Source organism: Dendrobates tinctorius, unplaced genomic scaffold (assembly GCF_039654945.1).
Source record: "Dendrobates tinctorius isolate UK_male_01 unplaced genomic scaffold, ASM3965494v1 ptg000140l, whole genome shotgun sequence".
Classification (NCBI taxonomy): Eukaryota; Metazoa; Chordata; class Amphibia; order Anura; family Dendrobatidae; genus Dendrobates; species Dendrobates tinctorius.
In genome coordinates, this window is record NW_027361808.1 from 10347783 (window position 1) to 10372787 (window position 25005).

The 25005-nt window shown below is 43.5% G+C and overlaps 1 protein-coding gene across 3 annotated transcripts in view; it reads right to left on the reverse strand.

Annotated features, from left to right (window-relative positions):
• The window catches only part of LOC141049027 (saccharopine dehydrogenase-like oxidoreductase), a 279626-nt gene that overhangs the window by 42832 nt on the left and 211789 nt on the right, over positions 1 to 25005 (reverse strand). For all 3 annotated transcript variants that reach the window (XM_073545128.1, XM_073545127.1, XM_073545126.1), the window contains one exon: positions 24325 to 24444. In XM_073545128.1, coding sequence (XP_073401229.1) covers positions 24325 to 24444 — 120 coding nt within the window. The remainder of the gene's footprint in view (positions 1 to 24324; positions 24445 to 25005) is intronic.

Sequence of the window (25005 nt, forward strand, 5' to 3'; positions counted from 1 at the left end):
TTCAAAGTGCTCACCACACATCTAGATAAGTTCCTTAAGGGGTCTAGTTTCCAAAATGGTGTCACTTGTGGGGTTTTTTCACGGTTTAGGCACACAGGGGCTCTCCAAACGCGACATGGTGTCTGCTAACGATTGGAGCTAATTTTCCATTCAAAAAGTCAAATGGCGCTCCTTCCCTTCCGGGCCCTGCCGTGCGCCCAAACATTGGTTTATGACCACATATGAGGTATTGGTGTACTCATATGTACTCAAATAACTTCCTAACAAAAAAAAATTGTTTCCAAAATTGTGCTGATGTAAAGTAGACATGTGGGAAATGCTATTTATTAACTAATTTTGTGTCACATAACTCTCTGGTTTAACAGAATAAAAATCAAAATTTGAAAATTCGCCAAATTTCCATTTTTTTCACAAATAAATGCAAAAATTATTGACCTAAGTTTACCACTAACACGAAGCCCAATATGTCACTAAAAAAAAATCTCAGAATCACTAGGATCCATTGAAGCGTTCCTGAGTTATTACCTCATAAAGGGACACTGGTTAGAATTGCAAAAAATGGCCAGGTCATTAAGGTCAAAATAGGCTGGGTCATGAAGGGGTTAAAACGCTCAGGCATTTCAGAGACAAAATTTGAAAAGCCAGTCAGGGTCCATAGTAAGACATATGATGAATCTGACATGGTCTTCAGATGGATCGCCGAGCCCCGCTCCGGATGATTAACAGGTCACTACCCATGTATACACATGGTAGAGAACCTGTCAGTCAAATGGAGCAAGCCAGGGACCACACCGGAGAGAGTGATGTCTCTATGGCCCACGGCGAGAGCTTCAAAATACTGTAGGTTCTCTTTCAAATATGTTTTGTAAAATATACTTGGCTGTAATCGTGTGTCCAAGAAATCTCAGATGGTGCATCCTCATATTTGGGTACTCAACGAGAACCCAAGCCCTAAAAGAGGAGCAGTAAAGCCACCACTGAGGGAGTCCTAGATTCCAAGGGGTCATTGAGGGGTTGTCAAAAGCCACCGGGAGAGACTTGCTTTGCTGGAGATGTCACGGTCCTGGACATATAGCCTCCCGTTGTCCTTATCCTCTGAAGAGATGAACTGTAGCCTAGGGAGCCGCTGCTCCTACTATGCCTACCCTGCCTGCAGTGTGGACAGTCTCTGCCCAGTGATGGGCCTCAGTCATGTCCCGTGTCAATAAATGGGGTGCTAGTGACAGGTCTCAGACTCCAGAAGTTTGGTGACACTTCCCCATGAGCTGATCCCGGGGAAACACATGGGTGTACACTGTATCCACGTGGACACGAAGAACTATCCTGCCGCGAGGGTGTCAGATAAAACAAGCCAGGGTACGGAGTCCCATGAGGTCGGGGTGGTCGAAGGTTTGCTGAACCCCGTGATAATTGGGAGGGACTTCTGCCTTTTCTGGGATTGTGGGGAAAGGCAGAGGTATCAAAGGACGCAGACAGGAGCCAGCCCAACCCTGTCAAAACCCCATCACAGTCAGAGATGGTTGAGTTCCCCTTGTGTGTCCTGGCTGGTGACGAGGACAAGATGGTGCCCAGTGAGACTGAAATTCCTGAACTGGGGGGTTTTGACGGGAATTTTGGGACTGCCCAAATGCAGGAATTGACTTTGAAAAATGTACAGGAAAATTTGACTGTGATAAATAGGGTTGCCCAAAAGCCGGGTGCCGACACCAGGTTCTTGCACTTTGCTGTCAATGGGGAGTTGCTAAATGGGGTCACTAAACAGAGAGGGGAAGTATCAGAGCAGCTATTAGTCCTGGGACCCTATAAATGTAGGGTACTAGATCTGGCCCATGCTCATGTCTTGGGGGGGGCACCTAGGTGTAGGTAAGACCCAACAACGAGTCCTTCAGAAGTTTCACTGGCCTGGGTGTCACAGGGACATTGATAATTTCTGCCACTCCTGTCCTACCTGTCAACTACCTGCCCCTGTATCCCACTTCCGTAGTCCCCTAGTTCCGTTACCCATAATCAAAAGTCCCATTTGACCGGATTGCCATGGACCTGGTCGGGCCCTTAGTTTAGTCCACCAGGAGTCATCAATACATGCTCGTGGTAATAGACTACACTACGCGGTACCCGGAAGTGGTACCCCTGTGAAGTTCATGCGCTCGGACTATAGCACGAGAGCTAGTACATATTTTCTCCGGAACGGGCCTGCTGAAGGAGATCCTGACAGACCAGGGAACACTGTTTTAGTTCAATGTCCAAGGTAATGAGGAAGTTGTGCAAGGCCCTCCAGATTACCCAACTTAGCATGTTGGTGTACCATCTGCAGACAGACGGCCTGGTGACGATGTTCAATAAGACCTTCAAGTCCATGCTGAAGAAGGTCGTGGAGAAGGATGGCCAAGATTGCGATTGCCTCCTACCATACCTACTATTCTCCATCAGGCAAGTCTCACAGGCTTCTACGGGGGTTCTCACCATTCGAGATGTTATATAGACGGCACCCCCAGGGACTTCTAGATGTTGCGAAGGACACTTGGGAAGCAGAAGTTACACCCCACCGAAGCGACATCAAGCATGTTGCCCAAATACAGCACTGAATTGCAAGGGTGATGCCGATTGTGAAGGAGAGTCTCCTTCAAGCACAAAAAACCACGGGCGAGTGTCTACAATCAGGGCAGAAAGGCTGAGATAGCTTAGCCCTGGGGACCGGGTGCTCATGTTGATCCCCACTGTGGAAAGCAAATTCCTGGCCAAGTGGCAAGGTCCATGCGAGGTGGTCGAGAAAATGAGTGATGTCAACTATAAGGTTCATCAACCAGGGAGAACCATACCAAGTGTACCACATTAACCTGTTGAAACCGTGGCAAGATAGAGATCCGGTAGAAACACCATGCCTAAGAGCCCATCCTGAAGCCAAGGTCGAGGATGTTACAATCACAGAGACATGTTCGCCGGCCTACAAACAACAGTGCCGTGAGCTGCTTCAGTGGAACCGAGACCCGTTTTTGGAGTTACCAGTATGTACGCAGGTGGTGGAGCACGAGATCTTGAATGAACCACATGTGAGGGTGAACCAAATGCTATATCAGATTCCTTAAGCTCACCGCAGGTGAACTCCTAGGAGGTGAAGAGAATGTTGAGCCTGGGTGTCATCAAGGAGTCAAAGAGCGGCTGATCCAGCCCTATTGTCCTGGTGCCAAAGTGGAATGCACAGTGGCGCTTCTGTAATGATTACAGAAATCTCAATGAAGTATCCAAGTTCAACACATATCTGATGGCCCGGGTCGATGAGCTTATCGAGAGGATAGGGCCAGCCGGGTACATCACCACCCTGGATCGAACAAAGGGGTTCTGGCAAATTCTCCTATCTCCAAGTGCCAAGGAGAAGACAGGCTTTTCTATACCTGACGGGTGCTTTCAATATACCTGGATGCCATTTGGACTACAAGGAGCCTCGACCACCTTCCAGAGGGCTATGGACCAGATACTAGTCTCTCAGAAGAAAAACACCGCTGCTTATTTAGACAATATTGTGATTTTCAGCCCGGATTGGCGAAGTCACCTGCAGAAGGTCCAGGCGGAACTTGAAGCACTAAGGAAAGCAGGGTTAACCATAAACTTAAAGAAGTGACCCCACAGGAAAGAGGAGGCAAAGTACTTGGGCTATATGGTTGGAAGAGACGAGATAAAGCCGCAAGTGGACAAAGTGGAGGCAATCCAGAAGTGGCCACAGTCGGTCTCCAAAAAGCAAGTCAGGGCGGTTCTTCGGAATTGTGGGATATTATCAGCGATTTATCCTGAACTTTGCCACAAGGGGTAAAAGACGTCAAATGACCCAACACATACAATCCAAAAATACAGAGGAATGATATAAAACAGATTGTTGGAAAGCGCAAACAGTGTGAGACATGCCCGCTGCTCCTGTCAACACCACTAAGCATACAGATGCCTTTTTCTAGTATATATATATATATATATATATATATATATATATATATATATATATATATATATATATACATACACACATACACACAAATATATATGTATGCGTGTATTAGCCACACCCACTCCACATAGTTCCACCCAATCACTAAGCATATTTCATTTCACCAGAGCTGTTTAAAAGAAGCTTAGCTGTGATTGGTTGCTATGAGCAACAGTTTTCCCACTCCACAACACCTCAGCAGACACTGACCGGGTGGGAGAAATTTAGCATCCCAGCCATTGCCTGCCCCCCGAGAAAGGAGCAGAGAGCACATGACAGAAATGAATCCCCCTCCCGTGCCCATATATTCATCACACATCCTCCATCCCAAAGTCCAGTGTCCATATACCCATCACACATCCTCCATCCCATAGTCCAGTGCCCATATACCCTTCACACATCCTCCATCCCATAGGCACATCTTACCTCTTAAAGGGATCTCCAGTATGGAAGTTAGGACAAATCCCTCGGCGCTCTGGTTCTGACCCCAGGCCTCTCTTAAAGGGATCCCTGGTATGGAAGCTAGGACCGTTTCACTCAACACTCTGGTTCTGACCCCAGACCTTTCTTAAAGGGATCCCTGGTATGGAAGTGAGGGCAATTGCTTTCAAATGCTCTGGTACTGACCCAGGCTCTCTTAAAGGGATCCCCGATATGGAAGTTAGGACAGTTCCACTAAACGTTCTGGTTTTAACCCATGGCTCTCTTAAAGGGATCCCTGGTATGGACTTTAGGGCAATTCCACTCAGCGTTCTGGTCCTGACCACAGGCTCTCTTAAAGCGATCCCCGGTATGGACGTCAGGCCTATTGCCTTCAAATGCTCTGGTACTGACCTCCAGGCTCTCTTAAAGGGATCTCCGGTATGGAAGTTAAGGCAAATCCCTCAGTGCTCTGATTCTGACCCCAGGATTCTATTAAAGGGATCATTGATTGGTATGGAAGTCAGGGCAAATCCACTTAGCCTCTCTTAAAGGGATCCCCGGCATGGAAGTTAGGGCAATTCCACTCAGCGCTCTGGCTCTGACCCCAGGCTGATGGGATGATGTGGGATATTAGTGAGACAAGTGAGATCTATATGAAATGTATATATTTCCATCACAGTAGTAGTCCGGTGGCTCTGACGGGATGATGTGGGATATTAGGGGTAGTAGTCTGGTGGCTCTGATGGGATGATGTGGGATATTAGGGGTAGTGGTCTGGTGACTCTGGCTGACAGGATGATGTGGTATATTAGGGGTAATTGTCCGGTGGCTCTGGCTGTCGGGATGATGTGGGATATTAGGGGTAGTAGTCCGGTGGCACTGGCTGACTGGATGATGTGGAATATTAGGGGTAGTAATCCGGTGGCTCTGACGGGATGATGTGGGATATTAGGGGTAGTAGTGCGGTGGCTCTGGCTAATGGGATGATGTAGGATATTAGGGGTAGTAGTCCGGTGGCTCTGGCCGACAGGATGATGTGGGATATTAGTGGTAGTAGTGCGGTTGCTCTGGCTGATGGGATTATGTGAGATATTAGAAGTAGTAATCCGGTAATCTGGTAGCTCTGATGGGATGATGTGGGATATTAGGAATAGTAATCCGGTGGCTCTCATGGGATGATGTGGGATATTAGGGGTAATAGTCCGGTGGCTCTGACGGGATGATGTGGGATATTAGGGGTGGTAGTCCGGTGGCTCTGGCCGATGGGATGATGTGGGATATTAGGGGTAGTAGTCCGGTGGCTCTGGCTGATGGGATGATGTGGGATACTAGGGGTAGTAGTCCGGTAGCTCTGACGGAATGATGTGGGATATTAAGGGTAGTAGTGCGGTGGCTCTGGCTGACGAGATGATGTGGGATATTAGGGGTAGAAGTCCGGTAGCTCTGGCTGACTGGATGATATGGGATATTAAGGGTAGTAGTGCAGTGGCTCTGGCTGACGGGATGATGTGGGATATTTTAGTGAATGTGGCTATGCGAATGGGCGGGGCTATACACTCAGCTTTATATTTATAGATATAATCATTATAATTTGTTATAACTAACCGTAGTTAGATAGTTACTATGCCCGGGCAACGCCGGGCTCTTCAGCTAATTATACTATATGGATCACTTTTTTGTGGAAATAGAAAAATATCCAGCATGTTAAATAAAATTCAGAAGTCTTATTGAAGAATTAAAAAGTCGCATCAGTGTATATGGGCAGAAAAAATGTGGAAATCTAGCATACACGTTTCGGAATTTAATCCTCATTCACTGCATACTATATTAACACTGAATAGCTGTTTATGTCATATCCTGTGCAGCCATGTGGTATAGAACCACCAATCACATGTCATCAAGCTCTTACCTATAAAAGAGAAACTTTGAAGAAACATACAGGTGCTTCTCACAAAAATAGAACATTATCAAAAAGTTAATTTCAATTCTTCAATACAAAAAGAGAAACTTGTTATATAGAGTCATCACAAACAGAGTGATCTATTTCAAGTGTTTATTTCTGTTAATGGTGATGATTATGGCTTACAGCCAATGAAAACCCAAAAGTCATTATCTCAGTAAATAATAATTAACAAAAACATCTGCGAAGGCTTCCTAAGCATTTAAAAAGGTCCCTCAGTCTGTTTCAGTAGACTCCACAATCATGGGGAATACTGCTCACTTAACAGTTGTCCAGAAGGAAGTCATTGACACACTCCACAAGGAAGGTAAGCCACAATTGCTAAAGAAGCTGGCCGTTCACAAAGTGCTGTATCCAAGCATATTGATGGAAAATTGAGTGAAAGGAAAAAGTGTGGTAGAAAAAGGTACACAAGCAACCAGGATAACCGCAGCCTTGGAAGGATTGTTATGAAAGGGCCATTCAAAAATGTTGGGGAGATTCACAAGGAGTGGGCTGCTGCTGGAGTCATTGCTTCAAGAGCCACCACACACAGACATATCCAGGAGATGGGCTACAAGTGTAACATCCCTTGTATCAAGCCACTTATGACCAACAGATAACGCCAGAAGAGTCTTACCTGGGCCAAGGAGAAAAAGAACTGGACTGTTGCTCAGTGGTCCAAGGTGTTGTTTTCAGATGAAAGTAAATGTTGCATTTCATTTGGAAATCAAGGTCCCAGAGTCTGGAGGAAAAGTGGAGAGGCACACAATCCAAGCTGCTTGAGGTCTAGTGTGAAGTTTCCACAATCAGTGATGGTTTGGGGAGCCATGTCATCTGCTGGTGTACAGTAAGTCCACTGTGTTTTATCAAGATCAAAGTCACAGCAGCTGTCTACCAGGAAATTTTAGAGCACTTCATGCTTCCGTCTACCGACAAGCTTTTTGGAGATTGAAATTTCATTCTCCATCTGGAATTGGCACCTGACCACACTGCCAAAAGTACCAATACCAGGTTTAAAAACAACAGTATCACTGTGCTTGATTGGCCAGCAAACTCACCTGACCTTAACCCCATTGAGAATCTATGGGGTATTGTCAAGAGAAAGATGAGACACCAGACCCAACAATGCAGACGAGCTGAACGCTGCTATCAAAGCAAACCTGGGCTTCCATAACACCTCAGCAGTGCCACAGGCTGATCGCTTCCATGCTACGCCTCATTGATACAGTAACTTATGCAAAAGGAGCCCCGACCAAGTATTGAGTGCATTTACTGAATATACATTTCAGTAGGCCAACATTTCGGATTTTAAAATAATTTTTCAAGCTTGTGTTATAAAGTATTCTAATTTACTGATATATTGACTTTTGGGTTTTCATTGGCCGTAAGCCATAATCATCAACATTAACCCCTTTGAGACGAAGCCTATGTTCACCTTCATGACCAGGCCAATTTTTACAATTCTGACCAGTGTCATTTTATGAGGTCATAACTCTGGAACGCTTCAACAGATCCCGGTAATTCTGAGATTGTTTTCTCGTGACATATTGTACTTTATGATAATGGTAAAATTTCTTCAATATAACTTGCATTTATTTGTGAAAAAAATGGAAATTTAGTGAAAATTTCACAATTTTCAAACTTTTAATTTTTATCCCCTAAATCAAAGCATCATATCACACAAAATAGTTAATAAATAACATTTCCCTATGTCTACTTTACATCAACACAATTTTTGAAACTTTTTTTTTGTTAGGAAGTTATGAGGATTAGAAGTTGACCAGTGATTTCTCATTTTACAACAAGATCTGCAAAACTATTTTTTTAGGGACCACCTCTCACTTGAAGTGACTTTGAGGGGCCTATATGACAGAAAATACCCCAAATGACACCATTCTAAAAACTGCACCCCTCAAGGTACTCAAAACCACATTCAATAAGTTTATTAACCCTTCAGGTGCTTTACAGAAATTTTTGGAATGTGGAAGGAAAAAATAAACATTTACTTTTCTTTCACAAAAATTTTCCTTTAGACCTAATTTTTTTTTACTTTCGCAAGGGTAACAGGAGAAAATGGACCACACATTTTGCTGTGCAATTGCTCATGAGCATGCCAATACCCCATATGTGGGGGAAATCTACTGTTTGGGCAAACAGCAGGGCTCTGAAAGGAAGGAGCGTCAATTGACTTTGGTGAATGTCAAATACGCTGGAATAATTAGCGGACGCCATGTCGCGTTTGGAGAGCCCTTGATGTGCCTAAACAGTGGAAACCCCCAACAAGTGACACCATTTTGAAGCCACCTTCAACCCACAGGTGCTTCACAGAAGTTTATAGCGTAGAGCCGTGTAAATTAAAAAAAAAAAAAACACAAAAAAAACAAATTTTTCCCAAATAAATATTTTTTAATTCCATAATTCCGTATTTTGCATTTTCATAAGGGTTACAGGAGAAATTGCTCCATACAACTTGTTGTGCAATTTCTCCTGAGTAGGCCGATACCCCATATATGGGGGAATACTACTGTTTGGGAATACGGCAGGTCTTGGAAGGGAAGGAGCGCCATTTGACCTTTTGAATGCAAAATTTGATGGAATAATTAGCGGACACCATGTCACGTTTGAAGTGCCCCGATGTGCCTAAACAGTGAAAACCCCCCACAAATGACACTATTTTGGAAACTAGACCCCTTTGGGACCTTATCTAGATGTGTATTGAGCACCTTGAACCCCCAGGCGCTTCACAGAAGTTTAGATCGTTAAACAGTAGGAAAAAAAAAAAATAAATAAATCACGTTTTTCCCCAAAAATTATTTTTTAGCTACACATTTTATATTTTCACAAGGGCAAAAGAAGAAAATGGACCCCAAAGTTTGTTGTGCAATATCTCCTGAGGTCACCGATACCCCATATGTGGTCAAAAACTACTTTTAAGGCACAGTGCTTAGCTCAGAAGGGAAGTAGCGCCATATTAGAGTGCAGATTTTGCTGCACTTGTTTGAGGGTGCCATGTTACACTGACAGAGCCTCTGAGGTGCTAAAACAGCATAACCCCCCTTAAGTTACCCCATTTTACAAAATAAACCTCTCAATTCATCTAGGGTGCAGTGATAATAATAATAATTTTATTTCTATAGCGCCAACATATTCCGCAGCTCTTTACATTTTAGAGGGACTTGTACAGACAATAGTCATTAAGCATAACAATAATTACACAGATCAACAGATACCAAAAGGAATGAGGGCCCTGCTTGCAAGATAACAATCTATGTGGAAATAGGGGAGACATGAAAGGTGAATGGTAACAATTGCTTTCGATGTTCAGACCAGCCATAATGTAGGAAATTGGGTGTTCATATAATGCTGCATGAACCGGTTATCAGTCAGAATATATAAAAGTACAGATACAGAGGGCTATTAAATGCATAAAGCGTATGAGAACATGATATGAGGAACATGGTTATGGTAAAAATTTTGAATGGGCAACACAGGGAGTAGATTAATGTATTGAGGCGGTAGGCCAGTCTGAAGAAATGCGTTTTTAGTGCACGCTTAAAACTGTATTGGGAATTAACTGAATTAACCTGGGTAGTGCATTCCCAAAAAATTGGTGCAGCACATGAAAAGTCTTGGAGACGGTAGTGGGAGGTTCTGATTATTGAGGATGTGAACCTCAGGTCATTAGCAGAAGAATGGTGGGCATGGTTAGGGAGGTAGATTGAGATGAGGGAGGAGATGTAGGGTGGTGCTAAGCCGTGGAGTGCTTTGTGGGTGAGAGTAATAAGTTTAAACTGAATTCTGAAGTGGATGGGTAACCAGTGTAATGACAGGCACAACATAGAGGCATCGGTGTAACGCTTAGTAAGGAATATGATCCTGGCTGCAGCATTCAAGACAGATTGGAGAGGGGAGAGTTTGGCAAGAGGGAGAACAATTAGTAGAGAATTACATTAGTCCAGACGAGAATGAATAAGAGAAACAGTAAGAGTTTTTGCAGGGTCGAAATTAAGAAAGGGTCAAATTCTAGAAATGTTTTTGTGGTGCAGATGACAAGAGCGAGTCAGTGATCAGATGTGGGGGTGAATGAAACCTCTGAATCAAGTATGACCCCAAGACAGCAGGCGTGTTTGCTGGGGAGTAATGGTAGAACCACACACGGAAATGGCATTGTCGGGCATAGGTAGGTTAGTAGAGGGAGGATGTTACGGTACTGCAGCACAGGACTAGGGTAGGAGGGGGAAAACTGACCCTGCACTGCCACTAGACTGATACCCTACGATGGAGTGGGCGACCCATTCCTTGTGAATAGACCCACCGACGATCCTAGGTTAATCTCAAGCGAAGACCTATAGATAGATCTTTCAGGGACCCCGTTCCCCCTAAGGACTGAGTACAAAAACGGGTCACCTCCTAATAGAAACAAAGAGAAGGCTGCAGAAACAAACTGGAAACAGAAACTAACACTAGCAGAACCAGAGGTCCCAGAACTGCACCAATTAAACACACAGAAGGCAAAGCAAGGCTCCAAGCCAGACTTCAAGTGGATTTACACTGTTGTCCAGCAACGAATGGGAGACAGGTGCAGGTTAATAAAGGGTGATACATTCACCTGACCCTAGACAAACCCAGCACCAGGGGAAAAAGACCAGTAGCCAGAACACTACAAGAAAATGGTGGATAGTCACAAACTGAACAGATTCTAACAGAGGAAACATAAGAAGTTCAGTTTTTGACAGGTTCAGTTTCAGATAGAGGGAGGACATGATGTTGGAGACAGCAGTAAGATAATCACTGGTGGTTTCTAAAAAGCCAGGCGTGATGTCAGGAAAGGAGGTGTATAATTGGGTGTCATCAGCATAGAGGTGGTACTGGAAACCAAATGTACTCATTGTATACTGCCCCTATTGGACAAACAAATAGAAGAGGATGGGTCCTAGAATTGATCCTTGAGGAACCCCAACAGTAAGGGGAAGATGAGAGGAGGAGGAGCCAGCAAAAAATACAGTGAAGGAGTGGTCAGAGATGTAGGAGGAGAACCAGGAGAGAACGGTGTCCTTGAGGCCAATGGAGTGGAGCATAGTGAGGAGGAGCTCATGATCCAGTGTTGAATGCTGCAGAGAGATCTAGTAGAATTAGCATGGAATATAGATCATTAGATTTAGCTGTTCGTAGATCATTAGAGACTTTAGTGAGGGCAGTTTCATTAGAGTGTAAAGAAGATTGATTGAAGAAGGTTGAGAAGAGAATTATCTGAGAGAGAGGATAAGACGGGAGTGTAAAAGGCATTCGAGGAGTTTAGAGATGAAGGGAAGATTAGAGACGGTCTATAGTTAGCAGCACAGTTTTGGTTGAGGGATGGTTTTATAAGTAATGGATGTATATTGGCATGCTTAAATGAGGAGGAAAAAAGATACCGGAAGAGAAAGGTTGAATATTTTTGTTAGGTGAGTGGTGACAGCAGGGGAAAGGGACTAGAGGAGATGTGAGGGAATAGGGTCACTGGCGCAAGTAGTAGGGTGAGAAGATGCAAGGAGCCTGATCACTTATTCTTCTGTGACTGGTTCAAAATCAGAGAGTGAGCTAGATGCAGTGGGGGAGGGAGGACAGTGCATGGTATGAGGGAATTGGGAGAAAATTTCCCGTAGGATCTGGTTAATTTTTTCTTTGACGTAATTGACCAGATCGTCCTCACGGAGATCCATGGTTGGGGCCTGCACTTCTGGGTTTGAGTAGGGAATGAAAAGTGTCAAAGACGTTTAGGGTTATTGGACAGTGAGGTGATGAGGGTGTTGAAATAGGTTTGTTTGGAGAGGTTTAGGGCAGTGTTGCATATTTTAAAGGGAACCTGTTGCCAGGTTTGGCCGATATAAGATACGGCCACTGCCTTTCAGGGCTTATCTACAGCATTCTGTAATACTGTAGATAAGCTCCCGGTCCGACCTGAAAGATTAGAAAAATCTGCCCAGGGCTGATAAGTACGCCTGCGCAGAAGCGTGATGCCGGGGATCGATGAAGCAACAGGAGGGCGGTATCGCAAGAAGATGGGAGTCGCTGGACCAGGCCTGCGACACCCATCGGACTGGACCGCGCCCCCTACCCCCACGGGTGAGTATAATAAAACATATTTTTCTTATCTTTCAGGTCATTATAGAATGCTGTAGATAAGCCCTGAAAGGCAGTGGCCATATCTTATATCAGCCAAAACTGCTGACAGGTTCGCTCTAAGCATAAACTTATAATGGATGATTATATGGACACCACAGCTGTGTCACAAACTTTTATACCACTGGGCACTGAAGAAAAACTAATTAACATTTTTACCACTGGAAAATGGGTAAAAATGGCACCAGAATTTGTTCCACAATTTATGCTGAATGTAGAAATACCCCATATGTGGCTGTACAGTACTACTTTGGCATACAGAGGGACTCGGGAGGGACAGAGCGCTATTTGCCTCCTGGAACGCAGATTTTCCTAGACTAGTTTGTGAATTCCATATAACAAGCCCCTAAGTGCTAGAAAAGCAGAATCTTCCCTCAAGTGACCCCTTTTTGGAAATTATAACCCCCTGGGAATTTATCTACAGATGTAGTGACTGTTTTGACTCAACGGGCGTTTTCCCGAAACAGGCAGCAGTTGATGTTGAGTGAAAATTGCAAACTGCCATTGTAGTGACCAGTGAATTATGCCTAGCTGATGCTTCTGGAGACACGCACCTGTAAATTAGGTGGGATTCTCATCACTACAGAAATGCCAAACATGTGGACTCTAAATGTTGTTTAGGCACACTGGGGCTCAGAAGGAGGGGGGCATTTGGATTTGGGAGCAGATAATTTTCTGAATTTCTTTTGGCGAGTGAGGAGCCATTTCACTTTTCCAAAGCCATTATGCTACCAGTAACGTGGAAGCCCCCTATATTTCCGTTAACAGATGACATATCTGAGTGGGGACTTGCCTTTTTTGTGGATTGAGTGGAAGCTTTTATTGAGAATATTTTGGGATCACATATCCGGCACTCTACGCTAACCACATACTTTGGGGTTTCCATCTAAATCTCTGAGTGATGTGAATGAGATGAAACTCCCGATGGATCCATTCACTATAGTGAGCCAGCAGAGTTACTCTGGACTTCGTCTGGGTTCTGTTCAGCGGTGTCCTTTTCAGAAGTGCACATAACTGTGGCCGACAGCACATTTATGCAATCTTAAAAAGACGGACACCGCTGGATCACACGTCAGATGGCGTCCACAGTGCCTCATCTTCCTCATTATAAGGAATCTTCCGCCAGAGGTTCTGTCTGAATCACGTATTCCAGGGATTTACACGGAAACCCCGGTGTAAGCACTCAGCACAGAGTGCAGGATAAATGTGAACAGAGTCTTACTGCAGTCTTTGGGAGGCAGAAAGAAAAAAAATCAACAGAATGTGAAGAAATGGTTTTATTTATTTTTTATGGTGTTCCTCGTGTGGTATAAGTGATTAGGCGACTTTATTCTTTGGGTCGGTGTGATTACAGTGATACTAGATTTATATCGGGTTTTTATGTTTGACAGCTGTCACTCACTAAAAGATGCTTTTTATTGCGAAAACAAGTTTTTGCATCACAATTTGAGAGATACATTTTCACATTTCGGCCGACAGAGTCATGTGAGTGCTTGTTTTTTGCGGGACGAGCTGACATTTCTATTGGTACCATTTTCATGCACATGACATTTTTGATCGCTTTCTATTCTGATTTTTGGGAGACAGAATGAACAAAAAACAGCAATTCTGGAACAGGTTTTTTTTTCTTTTATACTATTCCGTGTGTGGTAAAATTGGTAAGGCAGCTTTTTTCTTCAGGTCGTTATGATTACAGAGATACTGCATTTATATTGTTGTTTTTGTTTTGGTGCTTTTACACAATAAAAACTATTTTTGCATCGCTTTATTCTTAAATCTATAAAAAGTTTTTATTTTTCTGCTGTTTTTTTGCAGGACAAGATGACTTTCTGCCGCACCATTTTTATTTACATCGGTCTTTTTATTGCATTTTTTGTTCGGGGGTATGACGATAAAGCATTGTTTTTTGCCTCTTTTTTTTTTTAAATTTCTTACAGTGTTCACTGAAGGGGTTAACTAGTGGACAGTTTTATATAGCGGGTCTTTACGGATGCGGCGATACCAAATATGTGTAGTTTTATTGTTTTTTTATTTACATAAATAAATGTATTTATCGCTAAAATAATTATTTTGTTTTTTCTTTATTTGGGGATTTTTATTTTTTTTTTTTAAATTTTCACATTATATTTTTTTTCAACCTTATTACACTGTCCCAGTATGGGACATTACTATTTTACAGAAGATCGCTAATCTAACACTCTGCACTGCAGAGTTTCAGATCAGGATCTGACAGGCAGGGAAGGAGAGCTCTGCAAAGGAATACGTGGATTTCGTCCGCGCTGCCCAAATGATGAAATTCCAGAAGGTTAATAAGGTTTGACAGTGGTTTATTCTACGCGTTTCAAGGTTTTTTGCAACCTCTTCTTCAGGAAATACGTGTGGTATTTCCTGAAGAAGAGGTTGCAAAAAACCTTGAAACGCGTAGAATAAACCACTGTCAAACCTTATTAACCTTCTGGAATTTCATCATTTGGGCAGCGTGGACGAAATCCACGTATTCCTTTGCAGAGCTCTGTTTCAGATAGTCGGTGACCGACTTGTGGATCTGCAGCAGCCCTTATCTATACATGCTTTGAATACCTACTACCAGGTGAGCAGTTTTTTGTCAAACCGCTTACTTTATTTGTGGGATAAGACCCTATACTGCGCTTGTGTCTCCCTCTTTCCTCACAATACAGGCAGAGAAGGAGGCATACCGGCACTTGGCAGGCGCTAACAAGCTACCTTCCCTGCAGGACCCGGAAGGACCCCATGGCCATCTTGGTGCCGGGGGGTCTCAATGGAGACCATCAGAACAATGCGATCGCATCATGTTGTTATGATGGAAGCGTGCAAGGAGCCCCCTTTCTGCGCGATGCTTCTTTATGCCGCTGCCACTACTGACAGCTGCATCAGAGGGGTTAAATGCCCACAATCGGTGCTAGCACCAATCGTGGGTGCTGCGGCGGGGTGTCAGCTGTCACATACAGCTGACACCTGCACGCGATCGCGGCGGCGTTCACCGTGAAGCCGCGTGATCGCGGCGCCGTACTAGTACTGCTCTCGGAACGAACATGCCTCCCACAGAGCAGCACTAGTGCAGTGCATTTCGCGAATTGGTTAACAGAAATAAACATTTGAAATAGATCACTCTATTTGTAATGACTATATAATATCTGAGTTTCACCTTTTTGTATTGGAGAACTGAAATAAATTAACTTTTTGATGATATTCTAATTTTGTAAGCAGCACCTGAATAACACATGGTACAAATTCATTATAACCAAATTAATCCAAAATTATAATAACATTTAGTTGATCCATATATTTTTCGATTTTTTACATAACCGTTCCTTTTCTCCATTATCAATTCAATATCTTGGAGTTTAATTCATGCTGTAGGGCTCAATTAACCAAATATCATATCAGAAATAATTTATACAAATAATCATAATTTTAGCTTGCAATATTAATAATGATATATTAAATCATGTTTAATATTTAATCCTTGTGGGATTCTAGCATTTAATTCAAATATCCACCAAGCTTTTCGATTTAAAAGTATCCTATGTAAATCTCCTCCTCTCAAAGGTTTCTTAATTTTTTCTATACCGCTCCTGAGTGCCGGCGGCAGTGCCGCATATTAACAAGCGAGACTCGGACGTATTCCTCGCATGTGTGATCCCGACCTAACACTATGGGATGTAGTTTCTCCATTGTGTTTTTGACTGAAATGTCTAGAGGAAACTGAGCAGGATTACAATGGCCTCACTTTTTGTGTGGCCATTATACTGTATTGAGCACTTTTTTTGTGGTCATTTTACTCTGTGGAACACTATGTGGGGATTACAGTTTGAGAATACTGCTGTGATGGAATCACCATTCTCTTTGTAGAGGAGATTGAGGGTCGTCATACCGTGCGTGTGCTGGGTAATGTGGAGGAATTCACTGTGGGGATATCATATGGTGTTTGGTGGCATTTTTGTTTGCATCATACTTTATTATTCAAGGTTTCTTATCCTTTGTTATTACATATTTAAATTAGGCCACTGGGCCATATGCTTGTTACTGCTCTTACATAAAATATTATAGTATTCCAATATTTTATTCCAAAGATCTATTCATTAAAATGTACGGTAATTTGTTTGTGAGACAACTCCTTTAAGTTTGTTTCCATATGATAAAGGTCATAGTTATATTTGATAAAGAAACCTTTCTGAAATGTAGACTTTTTTTTTAAATAAATATCAAGATTGGCCCGTGACTTTGCCCAAGCTTTTAATTTTGGCACTCTGTGTATTAAAGTTCAACATTCCTGAGGTAAAGGAAGGAAACCGAGGGACAGGGGAGCAAAAGGGGCTGTGGGAGAGCTTACAGGATGCAGGGACAGGAGTGAAATGTGTGATCTCTTCCTGTCCTTGTAGAACACTAGGTTTTAAGGATCACACTCCTCTAATGGGAATTTATTTTTCAGTACTGCCATTCTTGGCAAATCATGTGACATTGTGGTGTAACATCACAGATGCAGCCAATGCAACCAATGCAGCCTACACTATTCTGTTAAGTCACATGTCTAAATGGCTGCAAAGTGACTGCTGATTGGCTGCTGTGATCATGTGACAATGAGAATAGAAACACTGGCATAGCAGAAATGGCACAATTTATGGACGTGCGTAAAAAATGTTTTTATCTTATAATGGGCACTGCGCACATTTCATTTGCACATATCAAAAAAGTATGAAAATTGTCCTGACTGCCAGAGATACAAAATGTAAAAAAAAAAAAAAAGTATTAATAAGAATTAAAGAACGGTCACCTTGCTGGTGGGTCAAATGAAATGGCCAATTTGTGCATGAAGTACCTAAGCAAGCCTATATGGCAGTAATGCAGCTTAAAATATACATATTCAGTGTTTTCATACAGTTTATCTAGGCACTGCTGCACTCTGGTTTTTATATATATCTCGCCTCTTGGCAGCTTTTCACATTTCATTCATTCTGTTAGGCCTCTTTCACATTTCATTCAGCTGTTTGACGTCAGTCAAAATCCGCCGTTTTTATAAAAAAGCGGATGCGCCATTTTTTTGGCGGATAGATTTGCAATAGTGGTGGATCATGACTGATGGTCGTCTGTTGCATCTGTTTATTGACGGATCCGTTTGAATTTTAGCATCCGCCGTGTGGAGTAGATGGACAAAGGAACTTTTTTCCCAGCGGCGGACCCACTATTTTAAAAAGCGCATGCCCGGGAGATCTTTCCTTTCATGCATTTTAACCCTAAACGCCGTTCTGGCAGCAGCGATAAATCTCTTTCTCTCTCTCGAAAAGCCAATTTACACGCATTAGGCGCAATTGCACTAGAATGAGTGACTTCCATAACGAAGCAGACCATCTATCACAACAGTTCCAGACTAAGGGTTACCCGGAACCTGTGCCTGAACAAGCCAAAATGGAACTAGAAACAATTTCAAGGAGCACACTAGTTCACACGAGCTGGTCCAAACCTATGGAAGTTCCTAATATTAAAAATCAGATAGGCCGTTTACCATTCATAACCCAGTTCCACACTGGTTTCAATCAGTTTACTAAAATTATTAAGAAACACTGGTCAGTTTTACAAAAAGATAATGTAGTGGGGGATTTTTTACCAGTTTTCTAAAATTTGTTTACCGAAAAGCCCGATCTTTAGGCAATCTAATAGCCCCCACAACCAAATTAGCTATAGGCACCAAGGAGACTAGAATGAAGAGTGATAAGAAGACTGCAGATCATAATGCTGGTTTCTTCCCCTGTAGGACGGGCTACGGCTGAATACATACTTCCTTTGAAAAAACAAAACAATGCAATTTCACTGATTCTAGTGGGACGAAGGTTTTTAATAATAAAGAATCAATTTCGCGTTTTTTAGAAGGGGTCATATATGTAATCCAATGCCCCTGTAAGAAATTGTATGTGGGACGCACTGAGCGCCGCCTCATGGTTAGAATTAAGCAGCATTTTAAGAACATTCAGAGGGGCTTTATTGGACACCTCCTATTCCGTCATTTTGCGGAACAACATAATAAGTCCATTAAGTGGATTGTTTTTGCTGGTATTCAAACGGTTTATCATAATCCACGAGGGGGTGATTTTATTAAATGTATGTCCAGGGCAGAAACACACTGGATTTTTACTCTGGATAGCTTGGCCCCAAGTGGCCTCAATCAAGAACTTGAATTATTTGTATTTTAATCATCCAGTAGGTTTAATGTCATCAGTATTCATCTTTTCCCTTATCCCCCCCCCCGATTCTCTATATATTTATATTTTTATATATTCAGGTATACTTGCTCATATATATATATATATATATATATATATATATATATATATATATATATATATATATTTGTGAGGTAGCGCTGTCATGTAAGTAAGGGGTTCTCGCTTGCAGCGATCGAAAAACACATCCGGCACAGGATTTTCCAACAAATCATAGTCTATGAGGTTTATTCATCCTTCATAAACCTCCAGCAGCAATATACACAGCATTACAGGAGAGCGTCCATTATACAGGCTATTTAGCTCCAGGGTTATCTCACCCACGTCAGGGTTCCCATATGGCTGTTTCTCCAGGCCGCAGAAGTCCACTCACTCCTCAGGGACTCTCAGATACTGGCCGCCATTACACACACAGCCACTCCACAGGCTGCTGTTAGTGAGGAGATCCTTCTCCTCACGGGACCTTCCAAAAACTGGACCAATCAGGTCCCAGCATTCACTCTATGTGACCTAACCTGGCCACATTATATGGTCCATAGCCACGCCCACCGGGTCACATGACTATGACCTCACCACAGGTCCTTCACACAGACATATATACTTTACAATAGCATTCATAAACATACATATGTCTCTATCTCAAGGTCACCCACCTTGAGATACATAATGGCTCTTCAACCACTCACACTCTTGGGACATCCACACAGCGCCCCCTCGTGGACACAGTGGTCATTACACCACAATATATATATATATATATACACACTGTATGTGTATATATACACTGTATACACACATATATGTATATATATACACACACCTTATCGCGTCTGTCTGTAACCGGAATTGCGGGCCGCCGAATGGTCGCGGCCGCCAGGCCGCAAGCAATCAGCGACAGGCGCATCTGTTTGTAATGGTAAGCTGCGCCGGCCGCGACCACTCAGCGGCAGGCACAGGCCTTAATCTGTAAAAAAGAGAATTAAAATAAAAAAAAGTTACTCTCACCTTCAGACGGCCTCCTGTCTTCTTTCTACGCGACCGGCCTCGCGTTCCCAGTAATGCTTTGCGGCTTAGACCGCTGATGACGTCACTCTCGCGAGAGCGAGAAAGAAGACCGACGTCACTCTCGCGAGAGCGAGAAAGAAGACCGACGTCATCAGCGGTCTAAGCCGCAAAGCATTACTGGGAAAGCGAGGCCGGACGCGTGGAAAGAAGACAGGAGGCCGTCGGAAGGTGAGAATAACTTTTTTTAAAATTTTTTAATATTTTTGTACAGGGCCGCGGCAGTGATTGGTCGCGGCTACAGGGCCGCGTTGCTGATTGGTTGTGGACAGAGGGCCGCGACGCTGATTGGTCGCAGCTACACGGAAAGGGGGGTGAGGGGACCATGTATACCAGGATTGGGGGGTGAGGGGACCATGTATACCAGGATAGGGGGTTGAGGGGACCATGCATACCAGGATTGGGGGTTGAGGGGACCATGCATACCAGGATTGGGGGGCGACGGGACCATGCATACCAAGAAAGGGGGGTGAGGGCACCATGCATACCAGGATTGGGGGGTGAGGGGACCATGCATACCAAGAAAGGGGGGTGAGGGGACCATGCATACCAAGAAAGGGGGGTGAGGGGACCATGCATACCACGAAAGGGGGGTGAGGGGACCATGCATACCACGAAAGGGGGGTGAGGGGACCATGCATACCACAAAAGGGGGGTGAGGGGACCATGCATACCAAAAAAGGGGGGAGAGGGGACCATGCATACCAGGAAAGGGGGGTGAGGAGACCATGCATATCAGGATTGGGGGTGAGGGGACCATGCATACCAGGATTGGGGGGTGAGAGGACCATGCATACCAGGACTGGGGGGTGAGGGGACCATGCATACCCCAAAAGGGGGATAAGAGGACCATGCATACCAGGAAAGAGGGATGAGAGGACCATGCATACAAGGAAAGGGGAGTAAGAGGACCATGCATACCAGGAAAGAGAGGTGAGGGGACCATGCATACCAGGATTGGGGGGGTGAGAGGACCATGCATTCCAGGATTGGGGGGTCAGGAGACCATGCATCCCAGGATAGGGGGTTGAGGGGTAGCATGCATATCAGGATTGGGGGTGAGAGAACCATACATATCAGGATTGGGGGGTGCATTATTGCATTATTATTAAATATTCAAAAATAAACTGCATATATATTCTAGAATACCCGATGCGTTAGAATCGGGCCACCATCTAGTATATATATACAGTGGGGAAAAAAAGTATTTAGTCAGTCAGCAATAGTGCAAGTTCCACCACTTAAAAAGATGAGAGGCGTCTGTAATTTACATCATAGGTAGACCTCAACTATGGGAGACAAACTGAGAAAAAAAAAATCCAGAAAATCACATTGTCTGTTTTTTTTTTCATTTTATTTGCATATTATGGTGGAAAATAAGTATTTGGTCAGAAACAAAATTTCATCTCAATACTTTGTGATATATCCTTTGTTGGCAATGACAGAGGTCAAACGTTTTCTGTAAGTCTTCACAAGGTTGCCACACACTGTTGTTGGTATGTTGGCCCATTCCTCCATGCAGATCTCCTCTAGAGCAGTGATGTTTTTGGCTTTTTGCTTGGCAACACGGACTTTCAACTCCCTCCAAAGGTTTTCTATAGGGTTGAGATCTGGAGACTGGCTAGGCCACTCCAGGACCTTGAAATGTTTCTTACGAAGCCACTCCTTCGTTGCCCTGGCGGTGTGCTTTGGATCATTGTCATGTTGAAAGACCCAGCCACGTTTCATCTTCAATGCCCTTGCTGATGGAAGGAGGTTTGCACTCAAAATCTCACGATACATGGCCCCATTCATTCTTTCATGTACCCGGATCAGTCGTCCTGGCCTCTTTGCAGAGAAACAGCCCCAAAGCATGATGCTTTCACCACCATGCTTTACAGTAGGTATGGTGTTTGATGGATGCAACTCAGTATTCTTTTTCCTCCAAACACGACAAGTTGTGTTTCTACCAAACAGTTCCAGTTTGGTTTCATCAGACCATAGGACATTCTCCCAAAACTCCTCTGGATCATCCAAATGCTCTCTAGCAAACTTCAGACGGGCCCGGTCATGTACAGGCTTAAGCAGTGGGACACGTCTGGCACTGCAGGATCTGAGTCCATGGTGGCGTAGTGTGTTACTTATGGTAGGCCTTGTTACATTGGTCCCAGCTCTCTGCAGTTCATTCACTAGGTCCCCCCGCGTGGTTCTGGGATTTTTGCTCACCGTTCTTGTGATCATTCTGACCCCACGGGGTGGGATTTTGCGTGGAGCACCAGATCGAGGGAGATTATCAGTGGTCTTGTATGTCTTCCATTTTCTAATTATTGCTCCCACAGTTGATTTCTTCACTCCAAGCTGGTTGGCTATTGCAGATTCAGTCTTCCCAGCCTGGTGCAGGGCTACAATTTTGTTTCTGGTGTCCTTTGACAGCTCTTTGGTCTTCACCATAGTGGAGTTTGGAGTCAGACTGTTTGAGGGTGTGCACAGGTGTCTTTTTATACTGATAACAAGTTTAAACAGGTGCCATTACTACAGGTAATGAGTGGAGGAAAGAGGAGACTCTTAAAGAAGAAGTTACAGGTCTGTGAGAGCCAGAAACCTTGATTGCTTGTTTCTGACCAAATACTTATTTTCCACCATAATATGCAAATAAAATGAAAAAAAAACAGACAATGTGATTTTCTGGATTTTTTTTTCTCAGTTTGTCTCCCATAGTTGAGGTCTGCCTATGATGTAAATTACAGACACCTCTCATCTTTTTAAGTGGTGGAACTTGCACTATTGCTGACTGACTAAATACTTTTTTCCCCACTGTATATAAAAAAATTTATATTTTTTTTTATATATAGTTATAGAATCCCATATTTTTATGTTCACCCTATAGGTACGGACCATGGGGGGCTGCGCGGGGCGGTAGAGACAGAGTACGGTGCACTCTTTGGGGGACCCTTTAACCATCTGTTAGTACATAACATTTAGGGTGTTTTTTAGTTTTAATGATTTAAGAGTTATACCCTTTTTTTTCTATGTATTTTCTACGTTTTTGATACGTTTTTATATTATTCACACTTGTTTTATGTAAAATATTGTATAATATATGTTGTCCACTTTTTGGTTGTAAATCTAATAAAGCTAGTTCTACTAATTTTAACTTTATTCATATTGCCATTTTCAAGTTTTATCTCTGTCCTCCTTTCCTTGTTGCTAGAACGTATTGGAGCAATTATGGCATACCTGGTTTGGATGCTTCCGTATTATTAATTATTATATATATATATATATATATATATATATATATATATATATATATATATTTTTTTTTTTTGGCCATTAGTATCAGGGAGGGTGTTTTGGGGAGGTTTGTGAGGCTGCAAATAAGCACAGATTTAGAGAACCCTGCGGGGTAATCATCCCTACGGACACAGAGGGTAATATATCTGAGCTATATATAGGGAGAAGACGAGCGTGGCTCTTTGAAACGCGTTGGTTTGGCCTCCCTCTGCATCTTTCTGAGCTACTAGCACACTGTACCCGATGATGTCACCAGTGGGTGGAGCCTACCGGCCATCTTGTTTTTCATTCCTCGCGTGGCAACCAGGGACGCCACCGGCCGGGGCTCCCCTGGCTCTGCCTTGCGCTTCATCTAAGCAGCGGGACTGCTGCTCTCCACCTCTCCTGCACCCCGTGACAGCGGCTTTTCCCCTGACACGGGGCGGGACATTACAGCAGCATACAGCTCTGGTACCTTTAGCTTCACAGGTAGGCAGCAGCTGGTCACGTCAGGGAGCTCATTGTACTTTGTACGCTGCTAACACCTCTATAGAGGACGAGTTAAGCCCTTAATGATCACAAGGATCTTTGCACTTAAGGGCCCGTTATACATAGCGATATCGCTAGCCATATCGCTGTAACGTCACTGGTTTTGTGACGTAGCAGCGATATTGCTAGCGATATCGATACATGTGATACTTACCTTCGACCGGCTCCCCCGCTGTCTGTCGCTGATCGCGCGAGAACATCCTGGACCATTTCTCGTCGGGCGCTTCCTGCTGGGCTTCCTGTGGCGCCGACGAGCGACAAATGGACGCGGGCGGAGGACGTCAGGATCGCGCGTCTGACAGGTAAGTAGCGACCCCCGACCGCTGCTATGTCGCTCACTAGCGACCACTTAGCGATGCACCAGCGATCCATATCGTTGTCGGGATCGCTGGTGAATCGCTTAGCGTAACGGTACCCTTACTCTTTGACTTGATCACTGTTTATTTGTGGCACATTCAGCATTTATTTTGTGCTCATTTTGAGTCCAGCTACCTTGTGGCTTCTCACACATGCTCTGATATGTGTGTCAGGGATAAGGGGCAGCCATTGTCACTGGCTGTCATTTTAGCGCGGCATCACATTTTGTTTGTTATATCTATCTGCCAGTAGACAAGGTTGGGCATTTTCCTTGTCGTGTTGCCATTAGCTTGTATTTCTACATTCCGGCAGGGGTTTTAGCGCCAGTGTGATCCTTTTTACTCTAAAAAAAAAATGCTTACCTTTATGAGAAGTTTCCGACCGCAGCTGCATTTGGTAAAAAGTAGAAAGAAGAATCCTGCAAACATCAATTTTATAACAGAAGCGATACCACCCACTGCAGCATATTCAGCATATTGCACCTAGGAAGAGGAAAAATATATATATTATACCAATGTACATACACTGGACAGAAGGCCATTCAGTTCATTCACTTGCTTCTTTAAGTAATTTATGGTATAATTGTGAGATGGGAACCCCTAAAACCTCTTCTGACATCATAATGTACATGTATATTGTGTGAAGATTTCCTGCATTCAGACCTGTATGTCTATGTAATGACCTCAATTATCTGAGGATTACAACTTTGGTTGTAAACTCTAATCCTGGACAATTAACACTTTATACAGCATGATCAATGCAGATCATGGTGCTGACAAAGGCATCAAAACTGCTGTCTACAATCAGTCCCTGTTCACATATCAGGTATGCCCCAACAGACATCTCTGCATTTTACATGCACTGACAGTAATGTAATCACATAAAGAAACGCAACATCTAAAAACACAATTCCTGTAGCGATTAATGCACCAAATTCATAAAGTACATTTTGCTTTTATGAAATGGGTCTAGGATCACCATGCACAATGCCAAGTGTCACTGAGAGTTATATAAAAACCTTTTACCATATTCCCATAGGCCTT